This window comes from Sciurus carolinensis, chromosome 1, assembly GCF_902686445.1.
Source record: "Sciurus carolinensis chromosome 1, mSciCar1.2, whole genome shotgun sequence".
NCBI lineage: Eukaryota > Metazoa > Chordata > Mammalia > Rodentia > Sciuridae > Sciurus > Sciurus carolinensis.
The window spans coordinates 104298875-104321974 of NC_062213.1; the positions used below are offsets into that span (position 1 = coordinate 104298875).

At 32.7% G+C, this 23100-nt stretch overlaps 1 protein-coding gene across 2 annotated transcripts in view; it reads right to left on the minus strand.

Moving 5' to 3' along the window:
* The window catches only part of Man1a2 (mannosidase alpha class 1A member 2), a 165471-nt gene that overhangs the window by 14572 nt on the left and 127799 nt on the right, over positions 1-23100 (minus strand). For both annotated transcript variants that reach the window (XM_047552195.1, XM_047552191.1), the window contains exons 9-12: positions 15105-15220; positions 10852-11071; positions 6526-6698; positions 2630-2745 (exon numbers count right to left, since the gene is read on the minus strand). In XM_047552195.1, coding sequence (XP_047408151.1) covers positions 2630-2745; positions 6526-6698; positions 10852-11071; positions 15105-15220 — 625 coding nt within the window. The remainder of the gene's footprint in view (positions 1-2629; positions 2746-6525; positions 6699-10851; positions 11072-15104; positions 15221-23100) is intronic.

Here is a 23100-nt window from a genome sequence, read left to right on the forward strand (position 1 = left end):
GGTTTGTAGCCTAGGAGCAATAGGTTATACCATATTGCCTAAATGTGGAGTAGGCTGTACAACCTAGGTTTGTGTAAGTACATTCTCTGACATTTGCACAATACTGTGTTTCTCAGAACACATTCCTGTAACTAGAAGTGCAAGACTGCATTTAAGATCTTTGACATACTCTTACATAGTTTTCCAGAATTTTGCAATTATATTTAAAGTTCAATTTTTAAAAGAGAGAGGAAAAACTATACAAGCAAGACTTACAGATATACAGACATAATTTCTGGCCCAGAGGTTACAGTGTTGGAGAAAGCAGACAAGCTGTAGTGGCAAACTTGGTCTTATGCTACCTCTCTTTAATAATAAATTTAATAAGGAAGACTGACCTCTGACTTTTACGCTTAGTCATTTAATGCCTGATATAGATGAACTCAAAAAAAGTGGATGAGGGCTGGGGTTTTGCTCAGTGGAAGAGTGCTCACCTAGCACATGTGAGGCACTGGGTTCGATTCTCAGCACCATATAAAAAACAAATAAATAAAATAAAGGTATTGTGTTCATCTATACCTAAAAAAATTTTTTTTAGAAGCGATTGAAATGAATCCTTAACCTACATACTTTTTTTTGGTCAGAATTTCAAATACACAACTGAGCTAAGAGTCAATGAAAACCTAATTCAATGGAAGATTCAGATGAATAGATGTAGGACACTGAGGTACAGATATAAAGTACTACACTCTTTCAAATTTTGTTTTGTTTTGTTTTGTTTTGTTTTATACCAGAGTTCCTAAGGGTGCTTAACCACTGTGTCACATTCTTTTTATTTTTTCTTTTGAGAGAGGATCTCACTGTTACTTAGGGCCTTGCTAAACTGCTGATGCTGGCTTTGAACCCGTGATCCTCCTGCTTCTGCCTGCCAAGTTGCTGGAATTACAGGCATGCAACACTGTGCTTCTTTTCAAAGTTTTTGTTAAGAGGAACTAATTAATACTAGTAAGTGATACACATCGAAAAAACTATTGAGAATCCAAATGGTATATACTCATTAGACAATCACGGGTTGCTGCTTAGAGAATTGTTCCCAGGAGGTTGGTTCCTTGGCATTTTTTAGTTTAAAGGGCTCTTCAGAAAAACCAGTGAACTAATAATTTCTTGGGAGTGACCAAAACCATTGCTGAAGAATATTTTTTATTTTTGCAATTACAGATATTTGGTAGAGTGATAACATTCGCCTATTTTTACAAAACAATCACGATTCAACAAATGTCTTCAAACATTTTCTTATGTTAAATAGAGGCTATTCATAGGTTTTTCTTTCTTGCATAATTCTTCCCCTTACATAAAAAGCAGGCTTTTGTACATTTATTATATTAACACTGCAGCTAAAATCTTCACTAATTATCTAAATCTCTCAAAATATTTAGATATAAATATTTCATAAATTTAATCTTGAAGACATCTCTCTCAAGTCTAAAGTAAGACTTAAGGTTTCCACCTTCTCCTAGGGTGGTTTACAGAGTTTTCAACCTGGGATTTTGAATATATGTCAAAAATTGCTGCCCCCCTTCCCTGCAATCATTCCTTTTATGTGTATCTTTATGAAAAACTTCACTGAGGGGGTGGCTGGCTATAGCCATATGTCATTTGGTACCATCAAAATTCCATGATTATTCCTAACATGGTAGCTAGAGCAGAGAGTTCAGGTGTGGTCCCAGGACCAGCACCATCAATATCAAGCAGGAGCTTGTCAGAAATGCAAATTTTCTTAGAATTCACCCCAGACTTACTAAAATTCTGTGGGTATGGGCCCATTTATCTGTGTTTTAAAATGACTTCCAAGTGATTCTAATGTACTCTAAAGAGCTAAGAACAAAATGATAAAGATACTAATTACTTATTTGATAAAATATTTTATGGTCTAAATCATTCCTCTTGAGGTAGGGCTGAAGGTTTATGGACCCAATTACATAAAAAGATATTCATAATACAATTTAGTGTAACATATCACACAGTCCTAATGCATCATCTAGCAATCATACAACAAACTAGACTACAATAAAAAATTTTAATAAATAAAGAAAATGTGACACAAAATGGAATACTATTCAATAATAAAAAAACCATGAGATCCTGTCATTTGTAACAACACAGATGGAAGCAAAGATCATTATGTTAAGTGAAATAAACCAGGCACAGAACGAAAAGGACCACGTGATTTCATTCATATGTGAAATCTAAAAAAGTTAATCACACAGATGTTGAGAATAGAATGGTGGTTACCAGGGACTGTAAGAGAATAGGGGAAGGAGAGAGGGAAAGAGCATGATCAAAGGGTACTAAGTTGCAGCTGAACAGAAAGAAATTCTGGGGTGTAAACAGCACAATAGCATGATTTCAGATAACAATAATGTATTGTACATTTCAAAATGAAGAAATGATTTTGAAAGTTGTCACCATAAAGAATTGACAAATATTTGAAGGCATAGATATATTTAACCTGATTTAAACATTATATGATGTATACATATCAAAACACTGTATATTACCTTACCTCTTAATATGTAAGATTTTTGCGTTTTGATGTACTGGTTAGAAAATAAATTTACCTTTTAAAAGAGTTTTAAAGATATTTACTTACTTTAATGTTTCAGCAAGAAAGAAGCTCTGTTGTACATCATCATGTGTAGGAGTAGAGGAATATACATCCTTGACTCCAGAAAATCCACCACTGACCCGGCAATACTTTTCAATAGCCTGTAAAAGAAATCAACAAAAGAAACAATTTCATGGAGTTTCAAATTTTGAAGGTTAAGAATCAAAATCAAAAGTTCTTAAAAATCTGTACAAAATTTGATATTATGTTAAATATTCTTTAATTAGTAAGATATTCAAGCTGGGTGCAGTGAAGCATGCCTGTAATCCCAGCGGTTCAGGAGGCTGAGACAGGAGGATCACAAGTTTCAAGCTGGCCTCAACAAAAGTGAGACGCTAAGCAACTCAGTGAGACCCTGTCTCTAAATAAAATACAAAACAGGACTGGGGATATGGCTCAGGGGTCAAGTGCCCCTGAGTTCAATCCCCGGTACCCCCTGGCCAAAAAAATAAAAAATAAAAAATAAATAAAATGAAATAAAAAATATATATGTATGAATATATATATATATTTAGCTTAAGCATAATATACATAAATATATATTTAGCTTAAGAATAATATATTATGAAATGAAAATATTTTCACACTTGAAAAATTAACTTATACTGAATCTCTCCCTCTCTCAAATTCTTTAGTCTTTCTCTGATATCTTATATTGTCCTAACTTAGGTATCAAATTTTTGAATTAGTGACCTATCTGGCACAATAAAGCCTCATTGATTCTGACAAATTAAGACAGAGGTCAGCTTGAACTCAAATTATGAATTTCAATTTTATCATTTCCAAGAACAAACAATAATCTACAACATGTTAAAGTATTACTTAGGAGCTTTCTGCAGTTAACACTAGTAAGAGATTTACTAGTATATTTTTACTAAAAACATATTCTTGCCAGACATTGTTATTATCATTATATAATTTAGATACCAACTACCAGGAAGAGCTCATCTACATACCTACTCTACTTAAAATTTAAGAGCTAATATGAAATACTACGTGCCGAAGGCACCAATGTTTAAATTTCACAACAACTCTATGAGTTTGATAGCTTTGCTTTTCAGATGGAAAAACTAAGCAGAGCAATTTGCTCTATAATATTAACTAGTGTGCTCTATTACTTGGCTGGAAATTAAAATTCTAAATTTATATCTCCTTTCACATCTATGAACATGCCTAAATAAAAGTGAATTCTGAATTCAAATGCAATCTATTCACAATCCTACTTTTAATTCAAAGCAATCAAATATCTTGCTTATGCAGGCATATCACACTACAGAATTAAACCGTTCATGAAATGTTGAAAGCATTTATGGTTCTTTTCCTTCTCTGTTCTACCTAACTCTGAAATACTGTCCAGTGAAGGTGTTATTTAATTATGACTGCCATGGCTTTTTCCTAGTCTTGCAACTTTTCTTTCTCTTCTAGTCTTCTTTTCTAATAAAAATTAACACTGAAAAGTGTATAGTCAAATCGTTCATTTTATTGTTCCATTTTGATTATAGCTGGGTTTTAAAAAGGGTTTGGTGCTTATACCTATCAATATTTTAAACATTTTGAATACATGAGTTTTTAAGTACTGTATCCCTCAATGATCATGTCTTCACCACTATATGAACTATTAGAGTTGTTTAGGAATACTGAGGAACAACAGGGAGGCATGACTAATCCTTAAGTCATTTAGAGTCATTTCTTGAGGGAAAGTTTCAATGTATAATTTACTTCAGTTCAGAAAACTGAAAATATAAATGGAACAGCTAAGGCTTCAGAAAACAGATTCATCACTATTGTCTCATTCTACGTTTCCTATACTTTCTCCACACCCAATAGGAGGGGCCAATTGTGACGCACAGAGAAATTCTTTTTAAGTTGTGAAGCTGCCTTTTTTGCCTCCATTCTCTCACTTCTCATCACGGCACACTTTCCAAACTTTAATTTGGAGCATAATGGTTTTGTTCTCGTTCTTAACAGATTATACTTTTAATTTGTATGTGTTCATACAGTCTATAAAAGTAACATCCTAAGTCCTATAATTCAAATTTGGACAGCCGTGGGCTAATATTGAAGCTTGTCAAACCTCTTCTAATAGGAAAGAGCAGGGAATACTTTAAGAAAGTGCACAGGAAAAAGGAAGTTTAGGAAAAGAATAAGCTAATGTATAGTATTTCTTAATTACAAGATGTGTATCCACCATCACCTCTTACCCCACTCTCCCATTCCACATAATTAAGATATATCTCCCTCATTCTTTTAAATAAGAACCATTAAATATGAGGAAACATTCAAGTCAATAGACACATTATAGGACTACTTGACCTACCTATGTAAGCACTAGTAAGTCACCACTAACAAAAGAAATGTGTGTGCATGTACATGGGTGTGTGTACATATATGAGTGTCCTATTCCCAAACCACTATGGCAACAGTTTGGCTGTCCTCTCAGCTGTGGCAGGATCCGCTGGCAGTGCTTCACTAGCAGCTGCACTACATACCTAATCTTAGACTCACAGGGCCATGGAACAGCAGCATCAATAAATGCTGTGTATGTTCCTGCTCTGTGAAACCACCTTCCTTCTAACACTCTCCTGTTGTTAAAGTTCAGAAGGATTACCTAAATCTGAATGACAAAAAGACAAGTAATTGTTTTACCTTATTTTAAGATATCACCCTATTCCTAGATTATTGCAGTGGCTTCGCCAAACTCACCAATGTGTGGACTATAGTCAGATTGCTATGTTATTCCCCACTGAAAAAAAGCTTTCAGTAGTCCCTTACCCTTTGAAAACTTGTAGTAGTTTTGTAACAGACTCTTGACATTAGGGAACTTTCATATGTAAGAAATAGTAAGGAAAAAAGAAGGTCTGACGGCTTTTTAGATTACCAAACAACTTTTTACCACTTTGCATATGAAAACACAGATAGTGATTGACAAAAGTTAGTGAGGGGTGTGTGTGTGTGTGTGTGTGTATGTTTATGTGTTTTATTCCTAAATAACTCAGTGAAGTACCCTTGATTTGGCACGTAAGGCTGTCCACATAAGAGCTCCAACTTTGCCACTGTGGAACATTTTCTGTATATAAATCAGTGTATGTTCTGCCCTAAAATATACCTTATACATCCTTGGTTGGGTAATTTACTAGCACTACTCATCTTACCTGGGATGTTCATTAGTCATTTTATCTAGACTACAAGCTTAGATTAGATTATCTGAATATAATTATTCACAGTTAGTACTATTTATCATAACTAGTGAATCTCAGAGAATAAAACAAGCTATATTTTTATAAACATCTCATCTTTTTCTTCCCCAGGTAATGATGGCTATGAGATTTCCTGAAAGTTTAGTATTTTAAGAGTAAACTGTTTGCTTATTTAACTTATAATTAAAATTTCCTAATTTTAAATATACAGTTTATTTTTCAATCTAGAAAATTTTTAACAATTTACTGATCCTTCATGGTGATCCATTAAGGAATCATTCATAACTCAAGGTAAAGTGAACAGGGGGTCATCTACCCAAGTGGCACCTGGTTAATTTTATGACTTTCCCCCCCTCCAGTGGTTAAGCATTAAGAGAACAATATAAAAATTAAATTACTTATATTACAGCTACATTGGAAAATTGCCTTTAAAATAATTCCTCATAGTTATTCAATAAGGATAATAAGTAAATACTGGCAGCAAACTACTCTCACTAGAAAACAAAACAGGATTTCAAGCTTTGTTTCTATTGCTCAACAAATTTAAATGAACTAACAGTTTCTTCATCAGAAAAATGAAAATCATACTAGTTTCTCAAACTGAGGTTAACATGGATAAGAACACATGCCACTGTAAGAAAGCTTGATTTAATATTCTTACAGATAAAATGTTGGTTTATTTACCAGTGCTGCTTCCCAGCCCCACTGCCTGTATCTTGGATCATGAGTAAATCGCCATAGGTACCAATAGGTTTCAATTACTTCTGGACGGAGGATATAATACTTTTCAGCCTGCCGGACAGCCACGGCCTCCACTGCACCATCAAACTTGAATGATTCAGGACCTAGTTTTAATGCTGTAACATGAAAAAAATAAGTAGATAAAATAAATGAGCCAAATAAACCACTGTATTTGTTTGCAAGAGGCCCCCCCCCGCCCCCGCCCACTGGAGTAATTGTTGTTTTATTTTTATTGTTGCTGTTGTGCAAAATGAGTCACTTTAAAAAAAATCCCAATTTGGTTTTCTTATAACAGATTTAAAAATATTCCTTCCCACAACATTTAATTTTTCTTTCCACCTTCTTCCATATAAAAATGCAGCAAGTACACCCTCACTAGGCCTCCAAATGCTGGTGCCTTGATTTGATTTCTACTATACAGAACTGTGAAAAATAAATGTCTGTTCTTGTAAATTACCCCATCTCAGATATTCTGTTATAGCAGCACAAAATGGAGTAAGACAGACCTCTTCCTAATCACACCTACAATTCTAAACTTCCCCTTAATGTGTAAGACAGATTTTAGGTGCCTTTCCCACACACAAACACACACAGTGGTTAACTTGCTTAACTATAATAATTACTTCACTATGTATATCAAAACACAATATCATACTCCTTAAATATGTACAATAAAATTATTAAAAATAATGAATATTAAGAAGATAGTAATCTAAAGGTAGGTCATTTGGTTTGGATTGCTTACGTTTTTCCTCCCTCAAAAACTCTTGGTACTAGAGATGATCAGAGTTTTAAAAAGTGACTATTAAGGCTAAATTTAAATTAGATAATAAATTCCATAGTTATAGTGATAAAACCACCTGAATTGGAAAAGAAATGGTCACATGAATTTTAAGCTTTCCACTGAAAAATTATAATTTACTTATCGCTAACTTCATAAAAATCAGCATATTGGAATGATAACAGATGTGTCCTATAAAATGGATAAGCCTATATTATGTACATATCCCATCCATTATTTTGGTCAAGTTATGGCTTGTACATTTATTTCTGAGGGCATTATTTCTTTCATATTCTTTTATGTACAGAAAATTTCATAACATTCTACCTTGTACTTAATTGTTATTCTCCATTTTAAATCTCTCCCCACTTTTTTGCAGGGTATGGGTACCAGGAATTGAACCCAGGGGTGCTTAACCACTGAGTCACATTCCCAGTCCTTTTAAAAAAAATTTTTATTTTAAGACAGGTTCTCACTAAGTTGTTCAGGACTTCACCGAGTTATTGAGGTTGGCTTTAAATCTCCCCACCTTTTGAGATAAGATCTTGCTATGCTGCTTGAACTCTGAATCTTCCTGCTTTAGCCTCCCAATCAGCTGGGATTACAGGCATGGATTACTACACCCAACTCTTTAAATTCCCCTTTTACATTTGATATTTTGTTTCTAAAAGGAAAATAACCTAACAAGTATAAACTGAGTCAAAACAAAAAATAATTTAGTGCTTTGATGAAAAGATAAAACTTGAAGTATTTATAAACTGTAGGCAGAGAAAAGAGATGCACAACTAAAAATCAGAGTAAAATAGCAAATGTGATATAAATTCACATTAAGACAATAAAAGACAAGTTTGAGAGGGCACAAATTAGTTTATATAGTCATGGAAAAATGCAATTCATACACATCTTCCAAGTTGGGCAGAATCTAGAGATTTGGAAATATAAGTACAATGGAGTCAATAACAAAAAAATTCGGCACTAAGAATATGCATAAGGAATATTCTAAGACATGTAATCTGACCAAAGTCAGATGAGCAAAGTCTAAGAAACTATTTTCCTGCATTATTTTCTCTTATTATAAGGACAGTTGTAGAAACTCTTCAAATACATCTAATATTTATGTGATATGGATCTAAATAGATTAAAATTTCCCTTCAACTGCGACAGCATATAATCTAGAGAAGTTTACCAAACTTCTACATGAAGTAAATTAAATCTAATAGCTGATATTTTAATGATGTTCAGAAATCTTTTAAAAAATCCAGAAACCCAGAAAACATAAAAGTACTATATTTTAGAAGTTTAATATTATGTTTGGAAGCAATCCTGCATTATGCCTCAGAATAAAATGAAATGATACATTAATCACCAACCTAGTAACCGAGGTAGATACCGTAGGAAACCAAGTTTCATGCTAAATGTCATAAACAGATTCAGTTATGTTTCCACAAACTCAGTAACTATTAAAATAGGCCATGTTCATCAAATGTGGAATGAATCAAGATTACTAAATCTGAATTAACAGTAATTCTAATTCCAAAAACAGATGAAAGTGACATCCCAAGGCAATAATTACATTATGAATTTGCTGAAATAACAAAGGAGAAGTAGATAGGTATTTTTAAACATAGTGGCCAAAAATTACAGCAGAGCTGTAAGAATATACAGCAGAGGATATAATAACCTGTTGGGAAGTTAGCAAAAGTAGAATTATACTTTATAAATAAAGGATCTAAATTAAGATTAAAGACAAGTAAAAACAGTGAAAGACTTGAAAATACAGGACAGTAATCTTTTCTGGGTATATGTTCAACTAGCAATATGAAAATGACAATCAGAGTAAGAATCAGCTCAGCAATGTCATTATAAAATGTGAATGTTGGAATTATAAGGGAATCCTTTTTACCTCTGGAGGTTCATTAATTTCTCTAAGGTAGGGGATATATCTTGTTCACACTTGGAACTTGTAAGCATTCAGATAATGTTCATCATATAATGGATGTTCCTTGTTTAACAGAGTAAATAATTAATTATAACAACTCTACTATCTTATTTTTGGTAGGTTTCCTATGTTAAATTCTATTTTTGATCTATTGTTTGATTTATGGTCAAAATCTGTACAACCACAAGCCTAATTATCCTAGGTCCTGATATAAACACTATCTACTCTGGTCCTCAGTGTTTTACTATCTTTAACCTGTATGCTAAAATTTAAGTAAAATATTGTAAATATGTAATTTAAGTAAAATTTAATTGTATAACAATATTCTATAATCCCATAATCAACATAACTTAATTCAGCTTTTATTTATAACTCAAATCACTCACTTTGATCATATATATGAAGCCATCCTAAAATAATACTGCTTCAATGTCCAGGTTTTTACACACACACACACACACACACACACACATATTTAAAAAAATGGAACTACTTATTTAGTTAATGAGAGAACTGAAGGATCAATTTCACCATAATTTCTATTTTTTTACTATATAAAAATAACTTGACAGACTTATGAACTAGGATAAATTTTAAGCCAATCATATTTGTATCATGATACCTAATGACAAATTAACCTTAAAACAGAAATTCAGTTATTTCATAAAATCAACAATTCAACTTCTGAAATCACATATAGAAATTATCAGTTTTTAGGCTTTCAGAGAATTCATTACTCATTTTTTATAGAAATATACATTTTTAAAGCTAAAGAAAACTGTAGGGTTCTACTCCAGTGTTTCTCAACTCTTTTTCATTACTGGACTCTCAATGAGCCTTTTAGGCTTAAAAAAATTGCTTTCTCCTTCCATGGAAATTTCATAGCAAATATATACTGAATATCCATTTATGACTATGCATAACCTATTCAAAACAGGAAGAGATTAAGATTTTTTCACCTCTCCAAGAGTCAATTTTTGACACCATTAAGAACCATTTCATATTTCAAATAAAGACACCAAAGTTCAGAAATAGAACACATTTTCCCTAAAGAATGTCTAAGGGTCTTTTAGGTCAAAGGCACAAAACTCTAAAAATTATTGGCAAATTAAGGAAAAGATAAGCTACCAATTAGTTATATACCAATTACACATCCAAGATAACTACTATTCTCTTTTGGTTATTCCTATTTTCACAAATATATAGTATATTTCAAGATAACCTTGAAATCGGTCTTTTTTGTTGTTCTTTCGAGTGGTTTTATAGATACTTAAATAAATGGCTAAAATAGATACTTATTAAAGTAATGTTATTCCTTATATCCCTATATACTCTCATTTTAAAACAATTATTTCAAAATACTGAATTCAAAATTTTATAAAATAATGCAGAAACACATTTCTGAAATTAAAATTCCTAATACAATGATGTTACTTACGAACTATTTTGAAATAAAAAGTACCAACATATTTTCCATCTAATTTCAAAACATACTTTTTAACTTAGATGTTATTTTAAACTAAATAATTCGATTTATTAACACTCTTACCTGTTCTGTCATATGACTCATGACATGTACGTGCAATTTCTGCTCCTAGCTCTAAATAATGACCAGCTTTATCCTTTCTGGAGCCATCTGCTCCTAGTGCAAACATTCCCCCAGCAAAGCAAGCCAAATGTCCCATCTTCTTTTCCAAATGCCCATTCTTCCATTCTCCAATAAAGATAAGACCACCCCGGGACTTCTTAATAAGGTGTTTTTCTATAGCCTGTAAGAAAGAAATGATATTCAAATTTTTAAAAGCAATCTATTAGCTCAAACATATATTTCTGGCTTTCATAAAATGTTTGCAAAATGATATTCTTCTATAAAGCAGTAATTTTCCCAAACTGAAAGACTTAATTTATAATAAGTAAGTTTTGGAAGAAATAACCAAATTGCATACAACACGGAACAAATATTCTGTATGCACTTCTGTAAGACTGAGTGGGAATCCTAATGAGAATAAGATATACTTCATGTATGTATAACATGTAAAAATATACTCTACTGGGCTGGGGTTGTGGTTCAGTGGTAGAGCACTTGCCTAGCACATGTGAGGCTCTGGGTTCAATCTTCAGCATAAAAATTAAGGTATTGTGTCCATCTACAACTAAAACTATATTTTAAAAAGAAAGTATTCTATTGTCATGTATACATAAAACGAATTTAAAAAAGAGTGGCAGAGGAGTTGGCTGAAAGAATACCTTTATACATAACCCTATTATAACCTTTGTTTTCTTGAGCTAAATGAAATTCATAATAATCAACTGAGATTGTAATGAGAAGCTACACCAAAAGGTTGTGTCATTTCTATTTCATATAACAAAACCTGAACAGGAAGAATATCTGAGTTAATAAAAAAAATGATTTTAATCATATAGTTAAAATGAATCTTCATTTTCCATGCAATTATGCCACATGGAAAAATACTTTAAAAAGGCACCATTAGGTAAGTCACCTTACACATTACCAGGCTTTCAAAACTAGTTGAAAGTTAAATATTTATCCCTTAGTTCCTTAGTCCTTTCGGGCTCAAACTTAGGCATTTGTGTCATGGAAAAGAGAGGACACATAATAAAGAATCCATCCTTATGGAATGTCAGTTTTACTAAAAAGTATGGGGATGGTGAGGGAAATATTTTACACTAAACTTAATATAATAATAAAGCATTAGAGTACAACAATCACATTTCATTTTAAAATGAAGTTTTTAAGCATTTTGTTCCATTGGACTATGTTCTCAAACTTTGCTGAGGGAGGCTATGGATTAATTTTTTACCATTAGGGGCAATTCTATGGAAAATTATAAGAAATTGCATTAATTTAGTCCTGTTTGGTAGAAATGATTATATATGACTAGTGACTCTACTTTTTTTCTGACAAAACAAAGGAATATTTCTTTAAAGAATTAACTCACATTTTTACTGTGTATTGTTCTGTGACAATCTGAATAACATCAATGTTGGAAAAATGTATTCTATATTCTTGGCAATAATATGTAAGTTTTACAGAATTGGAAGGACTATGTCGATTATTAATCATCTTACACTCCAGAAGGCCTGTAATGTATTACACACTTAATAAAAGTTTAATAAGTAAATAAATGAATGATGCTTTTAATAATTGTATTTGACCTGTTTGGGGAGTGAGACATAGTTGACAACTAAAATGCTAAAGAACTAATAGATTATAAGCTTTTGTTGTGGTGGTCATTGTTTTCTCTTGACCATAATACCCTGAAGCACATATAAAATGACTGGTCTTTTAAATGGAGGGGCAATGTTTTTCATCCTTGTGGACCTCATGATACTAGCATGTTTTCTGTATTAAAGATACTCCATCAATGCCTAAAAAATAATCCATGGTTTTGGTTTATACACTTTTGCATAGTATTTTTGACAGTTTGTAATTTCTGTTGATTACAACATAAATTTTACCATGTTTGAAAGATATTCAAATATAACCACATGAACTCACTAGGATTATATTAATAATTTAGGTTAATATAGGAGTTTACCAGTAATTTATTTTTGAACTTCTAAAATTGCTTGTATGGGTTTCTTCTAAAAATATGACAAATAAAATACCAAACTGCTGAATGGCAGTTAGTAACATTATTCTTTTTCAATTAAAATGTGTTAAATTGTCACTAATATTGGCATTACATCTTGTTCCAAAAAACTTTCAAAAAATCATATTTTTGTTCACTTTTTAAAATTAACAACAAAACAAATTTGATCAGCATATATAACCTGTGATTAAGAAAACTAAGATACAGAAACTAAGGGAATTTGTAAGGGCAGAAAAGGTTGTGAAACGAATAGAAATAATTTTAAATAGAATAGCTCAGAAAGGCAAATTTTAGAAATGATTTATTTCAAATTAGAATAAATTTAAAAATAAGTGGCCATCCCTATCTCTTCCATGAATTTAATATGTCATTTATTTTAAAATTCATACATACTATGTCTCCTAACAGAACGAGTAATTACTGAAGGTAAACTAAAACTGCAAAAATTGCAAACTTGAGATCATGGCTCAAAATGAAAAGTTGACCAATTTTTATTAAACAATTACTTAGTAGGAGTTCATTCTGGACTTAAGAACTACTAAAAATAGGACATAGAAAACAAATACAGAAACATGTATGAAACACCTAATGTATATAGCAGGTGAAAAATTTTAAATTATAAGATTAACTTTCAAAGTGATTATTATACCTTTCAAAGTATATAAAATTAAAGAAGGTAATAATAAATATAAAATAATTTTGTGGTTCTTTTTTCATAGGAATGAAGAAAAGTAAAAGAATGGTTTTGGATTATTACAAGAAATAGCAAATTATGAAGAAAGATGATATTACATAGTAAATGGCATCACATTTTCTGAAAAATAAAAATATTAAATTCAGTCATTCATTTATCAAATACTTAATGAACATCTTTTATGTTTTGAGTATTGTGCTATATGTGCTGAGATAAGAACAAACAAATGTCTCTGCTTACCAAGGAACCCAAAGTTTAATGGAAATGAAAAAGAACTATTTTTAATACTATGATTCTAAGAGTATTCTTAAATAATTCTTCCTAGGTAATGACTTTTCTTGGCTCATAAAAATTTCTAGGTTTATATTTTGACAACCAAGAGTGAAACTCTCCAACTTTTCAAAAGTTTTTAGAAGTCATGTATTAAAAATTTAAATTCTTGATTATACCTTAATTTAGCTCACTTTATTAGTTAATCCTTACACAACCATTTATTGAGTGATTATAATGGGCAAAGCACTGTGTGACACACATTAAGGTCAACTCCTGTGTACTTCGGACAGCAAATGAAGGGTATTAGGTCCTTAAAGAGGAGGATATAAAATGAGTAATAAGAGCCTTGCTTTAATTTTAAAAACTATAATGCTGAAAACTGATCACTGACTATATCAGAATGCTGTGGTTACACAAAATACACAAAAAATAATTAAAATCATTAGAAAGATGTGGGTTTATAGTGGATCTGAAAGCCAGTAATTTATTAAATGCTTAACACATTTTTCTATGTCACAATTTTTACCTGGAATTTAACATATAAATGCTTCCTAGAATGACTTGTTCTAAATTTAAACACTAGATCACAACATTATAGTATGAAGTTGTACAAGTGTGAAATCACATAACACAGTGATTAAGAGAATAGGCTCTGCAACCAAACTGTTCAGTTCCAGGCTCCATCACTAACCAGTATGTAACCTTCAACATTAACTTCATGGTGCCTTAAGGTCCTCATATACAAAGTGATGTATTTAATAAGGGTTAAAACAGTGCTTGGCACATGGAAAGTACTATGTAAATGTGTTGCTATTATTATAATTATGTGTTCACAAAGGTCTCAATGTATACACAGGTTTAAGCAGTCACTAAAGAAGAAATGTTTATGGAAATAAATGTGAAGTCAGAAGTTTTTCCAGTCTCTGTAGACATTAACTAAAAATTACTAAAATACAGTCTCCTAAAATACCTATATTAAACTTCAACAATTTCTCTAAAATGTCACAGATAAAAGAAGACTTGGTATAAGGATTTTCTACTAAAACACTAAAAAACTATAGTTAACGCATATAATAAAATGTTTATATATATTTATTTCCTGAATGCATATGAAATGGTTATTCCTGAAAACATATAATAAAATGACTATATTTATTGAGCCATTATCAAATAATTGTACATTCAGTATGTTAAGTAGGAAAATATTCTGAAAATTATCACCTCAATAGCATCATCATACATCTTTCTCGCCTCATGGTCTGTTTTATCTGACATCAACCAAGCTTTCAGTAAGTATTCATAGAAACTGTCACCCAGACCACCAACTGATGTATGATCTGTAACAAAAAAGAGAAGGATACAGATGAAGTAAAGAGAGGACAGAAGACAATTAAGGTAATATTTTTCAATCATAATGACTGTTTTATAGATCAATTTAAAAAAATATTTTCTTTTTTTTAATTTTTTTTTATTGTAAACAAATGGGATACATGTTGTTTCTCTGTTTGTACATGGAGTAAAGGCATACCATCTGTTTAATCACAAATTTACATAGGGTAATGTTGGTTGATTCATTCTGTTATTTTTCCCTTCCCCCCCACCCCTCCCACCCCACTTTTCCCTCTATACAGTCCTTCCTTCCTCCATTCTTGCCCCCCTCCCTAACCCTAAACCTAAACCTAACACTAACCCCTCTCAGCCCCCATTATGTGTCATCATCCGCTTATCAGCGAGATCATTCGTCCTTTGGTTTTTTGAGATTGGCTTATTTCACTTAGCATGATATTCTCCAACTGCATCCATTTGCCTGCAAATGCCATAATTTTATCATTCTTTATGGCTGAGTAATATTCCATTGTATTTATATATATACCACAGTTTCTTTATCCATTCATCAATTGAAGGACACCTAGGTTGGTTCCACAATCTAGCTATTGTGAATTGAGCAGCTATGAACATTGATGTGGCTGTATCTCTGTAGTATGCTGATTTTAAGTCCTTTGGGTATAGACCAAGGAGTGGGATAGCTGGGTCATATGGTGGCTCCATTCCAAGCTTTCTGAGGAATCTCTATACAGTTTTCCAGAGTGGCTGCACTAATTTGCAACCCCACCAGCAATGTGTGAGTATACCTTTTCCCCCACATCCTTGCCAACATCTATTGTTGCTTGTGTTCTTGATAATCGCCATTCTAATTAGGGTGAGATGGAATCTTAGGGTAGTTTTGATTTGCATTTCTTTTATTACTAGAGATGTTGAACATCTTTTCATATATCTGTTGATTGCTTGCAGATCTTCTTCTGTGAAGTGTCTGTTCATTTCCTTGGCCCATTTGTTGATTGGATTATTTGTATTCTTGGTGTAGAGTTTTTTGAGTTCTTTATAGATTCTGGAAATTAGTGCTCTATCTGAAGTATGAGTGACAAAGATTTTCTCCCACTCTGTAGGTTCTCTCTTCACATTGCTGATAGTTTCCTTTGCTGAGAGAAAGCTTCTTAGTTTGAATCTATCCCAGTTGTTGATTCTTGCTTTTATTTCTTGTGCTATGGGAGTCCTGTTAAGGAAGTCTGATCCTAAGCCAACAAGGTGAAGATTTGGACCTACTTTTTCTTCTATAAGATGCAGGGTCTCGGGTCTGATTCCGAGGTCCTTGATCCATTGTGAGCTGAGTTTTGTGCAGGGTGAGAGACAGGGGTTTGATTTCATTCCGTTGCATATGGATTTCCAGTTTTCCCAGCAACATTTGTTGAAGAGACTATCTTTTCTCCATTGCATATTTTTGGCAACTTTGTCTAATATGAGAAAATTGTATTTATTTGGGTTTGTGTCCATGTCCTCTATTCTGTACCATTGATCTACCTGTCTATTTTGGTACCAATACCATGCTGTTTTTGTTACTACTGCTTTGTAGTAGAGTTGAAGATCTGGTATTGTGATACCCACTGCTTCGCTCTTTCTGCTAAGGATTGCTTTAGCTATTCTGGGTTTCTTATTCTTCCAGATGAATTTCATAATTGCTTGTTCTATTTCTGTAAGGTATGTCATTGGGATTTTAACTGGAATTGCACTGAATCTGTATAGCACTTTAGGTAGTATGGCCATTTTGACAATATTAATTCTGCCTATCCAAGAACATGGGAGATCTTTCCATCTTCTAAGATTTTCTTTAATTTCTTTCATTAGTGTTCTGTAGTTCTCACTGTAGAGGTCTTTCACCTCTTTTGTTAGATTGATTCCAGAGTATTTTATTTTTTTCCAGGCTATTGTGAATGGGGTAGTTTTCCTAACTTCTCTTTCTTAAGATTCATCACTTATGTATAAAAATGCATAGATTTATGAGCATTGATCTTGTAACCTGCTACTTTACTGAATATCCCTTCATGCTCAAAACAGTAGAAAAAATAGGGATAGTGGGAACTTTCCTTAACATTGTAAAGGCCATCTACGCTAAGCCCATGGCCAATATCATTCTAAATGGTGAAAAACTGAAAGCGTTCCCCCTAAAAACTGGAACAATGCAGAGATGCCCTCTTTCACCACTTCTATTCAACATCGTCCTTGAAACTCTAGCCAGAGCAATTAGACAAACCAAAGAAATTAAAGGATACGAATAGGAAAAGAAGAACTCAAACTATCCCTGTTTGCTGATGACATGATTATATATTTAGAGGAACCTGGAAATTCCACCAGAAAACTTTTTAGAACTCGTAAGTGAATTCAGTAAAAACTGTATTTTCAACAAACTTCAAATTTAGTCCAGTAAGAATATACCATAATCACTCCTCTCTACACATGCATCCAGATTCCTAGAAAATAATTTTCCTCTAGTTATAATATTTTACATATTTAGTAGCCTTTGTCTTGAATTACTTGTTTACCTTGTCATAATCCAAACTTTCCCAGAATTTAAAATAATTACCTTTTGTATATTAATGGCTTTAAATATAAAGCTATGATTAAATATGAGAGATATACTTAAATTTGATGTGAACCAAAAAGAGTTCACTCTTTAACAATTTTCCATATGATAATTAATGGTGACTCTTATGCCACAGACAGTAAATTAAGTCAATTTTTTAAAAGCTCAAGTTTCTTTATAATGTCATTTTGTATAATTAGCTATGGAATTGCCATACTTGATTACTATCTATACAACTATTAATATATATATGTTTATTCTAGGTGTAATTCTTACTTTATGGTCGTCTATTTTTTTTTAATTTTTAAAATTTGCTTTAAAAAACTTTGTTTTAATCAGTTACACATGACAGTAGAATGCACTTTGATACATCATATATAATGGAGTATAATTTCTTATTCTTCTGTTTATGCATGATGTAGAAAATATTTTATTTAGAGACAGGATCTCACTGAGTTGCTAAGTGCCTCACTTTTGTTGAGGTTGGCCTTGATCTGAGGATCCTCCTGCCTCAGCTTCCCCAGCTGCTGGGATTATAGGTATGCACCACCACACCTGCCTTATATCCTTATAGCCTATCTAATTTAGTATAATAGTTCCCAAGGCAACCACGTTTTCATCCTTGATTTTAAACAAACCCTGTCCTACATTCTTAAAACTTTGTCTCAAAACGCAACACTCCCCTTGAAAGAAAAGAAAAATACCACATTTTTATAACCCTTCAATTGCTCATAAAGTATTCACTTGTTTTTCAACTTATAAGGAAAGGATGAACTAAGTGGTTTATGAGAAAAACTGACTTCCCATTTGGGGAAAAAATGTATGTTAATATTTATCTTTAGCCTACAAACTAAATTTGTGGATGATTAATAATTTCAGAGTAAAACTACAGTTGAGCAGATGAAAATATAAGAACACATGTCGTCTTCCTAAGTAAATGATCTTAAGCAAAATACAAAATGAGGAAGCCATAAAGGACAAGTTTATGACTTCAAATGATACAAGCAAAAAACAAGTCTAAAAGACAAAAACTTAAATGGAAGAAAATATTTGCAATGTATGTAACCAGAAAAAGGCAATTCCCCTAAACAAAGACCTCTGGCAAATAAATAAGGCAAACTGGAACAGGATATGCACAATAAGCAAAAAATAATACATACAATAAACCACATATGCCTATAATCCCAGCAACTCAGGAAGCTGAAGAAGGAGGACCACAAGTTCAAGGCCAGATGCAGTAGTTTAACAAAACTCTGCCTCAAAAGAAAAAATAAAAAAGATTAGGGATGTAGCTCAGTGATAAAGTATCCCTGGGTTCAATTCCCAGTACCAAAAAAGAACAGGGGTCGGGGGGGAAATGAATAAAAAAGGATCAAAGAAAAGCATTTTGTAACAATGAGATTCCACTTTTGTCAGACCCACAAACATTTTAAAAGATTAATAAAATCCAATGTTGACAAGAATTATGAATCACAGTCATTGGGATTGAAGGGAAATTTTGTGGTACCAATCAAAATGTAATCCAGAAATTCTAGGTCTGGAATTATCATATAACAATATTCACAAAAATATAAATACAGATGTGAAAAATAAAAGTTAATCACAGAATTACTTGCATTAGTTAAAAATTAAACCTGAAGTTGCTAAATAAATTGTAATATGAACATACTATAGAGACCTATATAATCATCAAAAAGAATCAGGTGCATCCATATTCTAACACTGAACAAAAGCTATATGCTGTTGAGTGGTGGGGAGAAAGCAGAATAATATAGTTTAACACCACTAAAAATTTGATTTACACTCTTAAAAGAATATTAGCATACATATAGAAAGGATCTGAAAAGACAGCTGCAAAAAGTTATCTCTAAGGAAGAATACTTAAATTTTAACTTTATATGCTTAATTATATTATCTGAATACATGTAGTTCCATGTAACTAAAAACTATATCTTGTAGAAAATAATAAATGGGGAAAAAGGCTATCATTCACCTTCAGCAATCTGCCTGCTAATAACCAAGTAATACCCGTGTACCTTAAACAGCCTGCATCTTAAATGCTTGTTTCTCACTTTCCTGTGTGTGAAATCATAAATGTACATGCTGATGAATTTTTTTACAAGTTTATACCAGCAAAACTATTACCAAGTAAAAACATATAGAACATTTCCAGTGTCCTAAGTCTTGCTCATGTGGTCTTCAAAGATTCAGTCCCAAAAGATAGTCATTTTTCTGACCCCATCACCACAGATTTGTTTTGCAAGGTTCTGATCTTCATAAAGCAGCTGTTTACTTTTCACTAAGATTTGTCAGTTTAATGCTATTCTACTTTGTTTTCACCTAAGAATCTAGAAGACCCCCTATTCTTTATGTATGGTTTTGAGTCTCTACTGCAAAGTTATTGGGTATTGTGGATGACATATGGCAAAGACAGGGCTACCATATGATCCCTTTCTCTAAATTTTGTACTGCACCAGAAATCAACAACTAAATTTCTAATAGCTTTCAATACCCAACACATTTACATTTAACAATTTTATAATTATAACCATATGTGATAATGGTTTTACAGATTGTTATACTTAAAAACACTAAATTCTAAGAGATTAAAACATTTTATAATCCTAAAAATCATAAAAGTAAATACAAACTAGGAGGGAGTGAAACCTTGAAAAGGTAGGGCCTAGTTGCGGGGAGGTATTAAATCAATAGGGACATAACCTTGAAGGGCACTGTGGGACCCTGGTCTCGTCTCTTTTTGCACATGAGAGGCCATGAGGTGAACAAATGCTCTCACCATGATGTACTGGGCCACAGAAACCCAAAGCAATGAGTTCAATGAGTCATGGACTAAAATCTTCAAAACTGTGAGACGAAATAAACCTTTTCTCTTTATAAGCTAATTCTCTTAGGTATTTTATTATGGTAACAAAAATCTGACTGAGTGTCCTAAGAGAAAAAGCAAAACTGGTAAAATTACATTAAAAATTTGGCAAATATAGATTTCAGTATATCTGTTTTAAAGAGAAAGATAAATCAGAAAAAAATAGATAATTAACCTGAAAACAGTCTTATTTAACATGCTACGAAGTCTGAAGACAAGTAGATTCTCTGCTAAACCATAACCTACTTGTGTCTTTATATACCCTATAGCACCTAGGTCAAATTGTCAGGTTTCTAACACAGGTTCTACCAGTTAGAACATGGTCAAATAAATCAAGAAGAGAAAATTTTAAAGTAATGATACTAAGCTCAATTCTATACCCAAGGAGTTTAAAGTACTTATAAAATACTCAGGCACAAATATTCTGTGCATGTGGCGATAAAGTTTAGAGCCCAAGGAAGAGCAGTAATGAAATACTGGTTGACATGGGTGGGGGGATTTTTTCTGAAAAAGGCCAGCTAACGTATAGCCTCAGTTGCATATTCTTATTTTGGGTTGTCATTGATGATGACGATGATGTGTGCTGACAATGTATGCATAAATAATCACTTAAAAATGTAAAAACCATTCTAAGCTAGCATGTCATACAAAAGAGGTCACAGCCCTGCCTCAGTTTGCTCATCAACACTATAGGACATAGTTCATACTAAAAGAAGAAAAAGGTAAGGTTTGTGAAGCAAAATGAAAAATAAGCAGGCATTCCTTGGAATATCAACATTTAAAAAGTTGCATGAAAAAGAATATGAAATAAATTCCCTGTCCTTGAAAGTGGATTGCAGTTGTACTACAGTTTAGATCTGGAATGTCCCTCAAAAGCTCACCTGTGGAAGTCTTGGTCTCCAATGCAGCAAAGTTCAGAAGTAGGGATTTTAAGTAATGATTGGATCATGAGGGCTCTGACCTAGGTGTATGAACTACTGGGAGGTGGTACCTAGTTGGAGGAAATACATCACTGTGGGCATTCCCTGGAAGAGTTTTATTTTTTTCCCAAAACTCTTCTTTCTCTGCTTCTGTCTCTCACTCTGCTTCCCAACTGCCATGAGCTTTCCTCCACCATGCCCTTGCACCACCATGATGTTCTGCCTCATCTCAGACCCAGAGCAATGGAGTTAGCCAACCATGGACCGAGACCACTGAAACCTTAACCGAAGTAAATCTTTCCTCCATTAAGTTTTGCTATTGTCAGTTATTTAGTAACAGCAATGAAATATGATTAATAAACACACCTGTATCTTGCTTTGTCTAACTGAATGCAGTAAAATCTAACAGTGTGACAGTTTCCAGTTTAACCCTCCAGAAGCCTTGCATGTTCCAATTCTTTCTGTGGCCTCTGTTACTGCTATGTAAAGAAGTATGCTACGATATATCCCCGTAGATGATGAAGACCACAGGAAGCACAGGTAAGTCCTCCCAAATGGGGTCATGCTGGATTGTGTTATGTAGCAATAACTAATTAACATAGCCTTTTTTTAAAACTAGTCTACAGGAAATTTGATGGAACACATAAGAAATTACTTTTAATGGAGTTGTGGGGAGCAGAGCCCAAAAGGCAATAATGCATTGAGAAGTGAACAGAAATATGAAAAAAACATGAACTTAATAAATGTAAACTCTTACTGCAAAAGACTCTATCATAACAAGAAGAAGAGATATGGAGTATTCATCAGAAGTAAGCAATAGCATTTAAAAAGAGATCAAGAACTTAAAGGCTATGAGAAAAGAATCAGGAAGTTTAATATGTAGCAAACTTAAATAAGAATACCAAAAAAGATCAGATCCAGAACACAGTTCAAAGGACAAACACTAGTCAGCACAATGGATGCTGCATTCTCTGAAATTAAAAAAACAGAGGTGAAACAAAGTAAATAAATTAGTTTATAAATAAAGAGATTTCCTGAGTTAGATTCATCTTTCCCTTCTTCCCCTCCTCTTCTTCTTTCTCTTCCTCCTTTATCTTTCTGTTTTTTGAGGTGCTGGGGATTCAACTCACAGCCTTAAGCATGTTAGGCAAGCTTTGTGTCATGGAGCTATCTCCCAGCCTCATCTTTACTTTCACCTTAAGAAACAAAGTCATCCCAGTGGGAGTGAGGGAAAGAGGTATGATGACCAACAACTAGAAAACTACTAGAAAAGGTGTTCTCAGAACCTAACGGGGAAAAACATCATCTAGAAGAATAGAATGTGATATTCAAGAAGCAAAAATAAACAGAATCACTTTGAACCACAAGTTTATGATGAAATATCCAGTACCCAGGAAGATAAAATTCAGAGTAAGTAACATGTAGCAAAGAGGTAGGAAAAACAACCCACAATGAGATTCTGATTTCAGTCAAAACTGATCCAGAACTGACAGA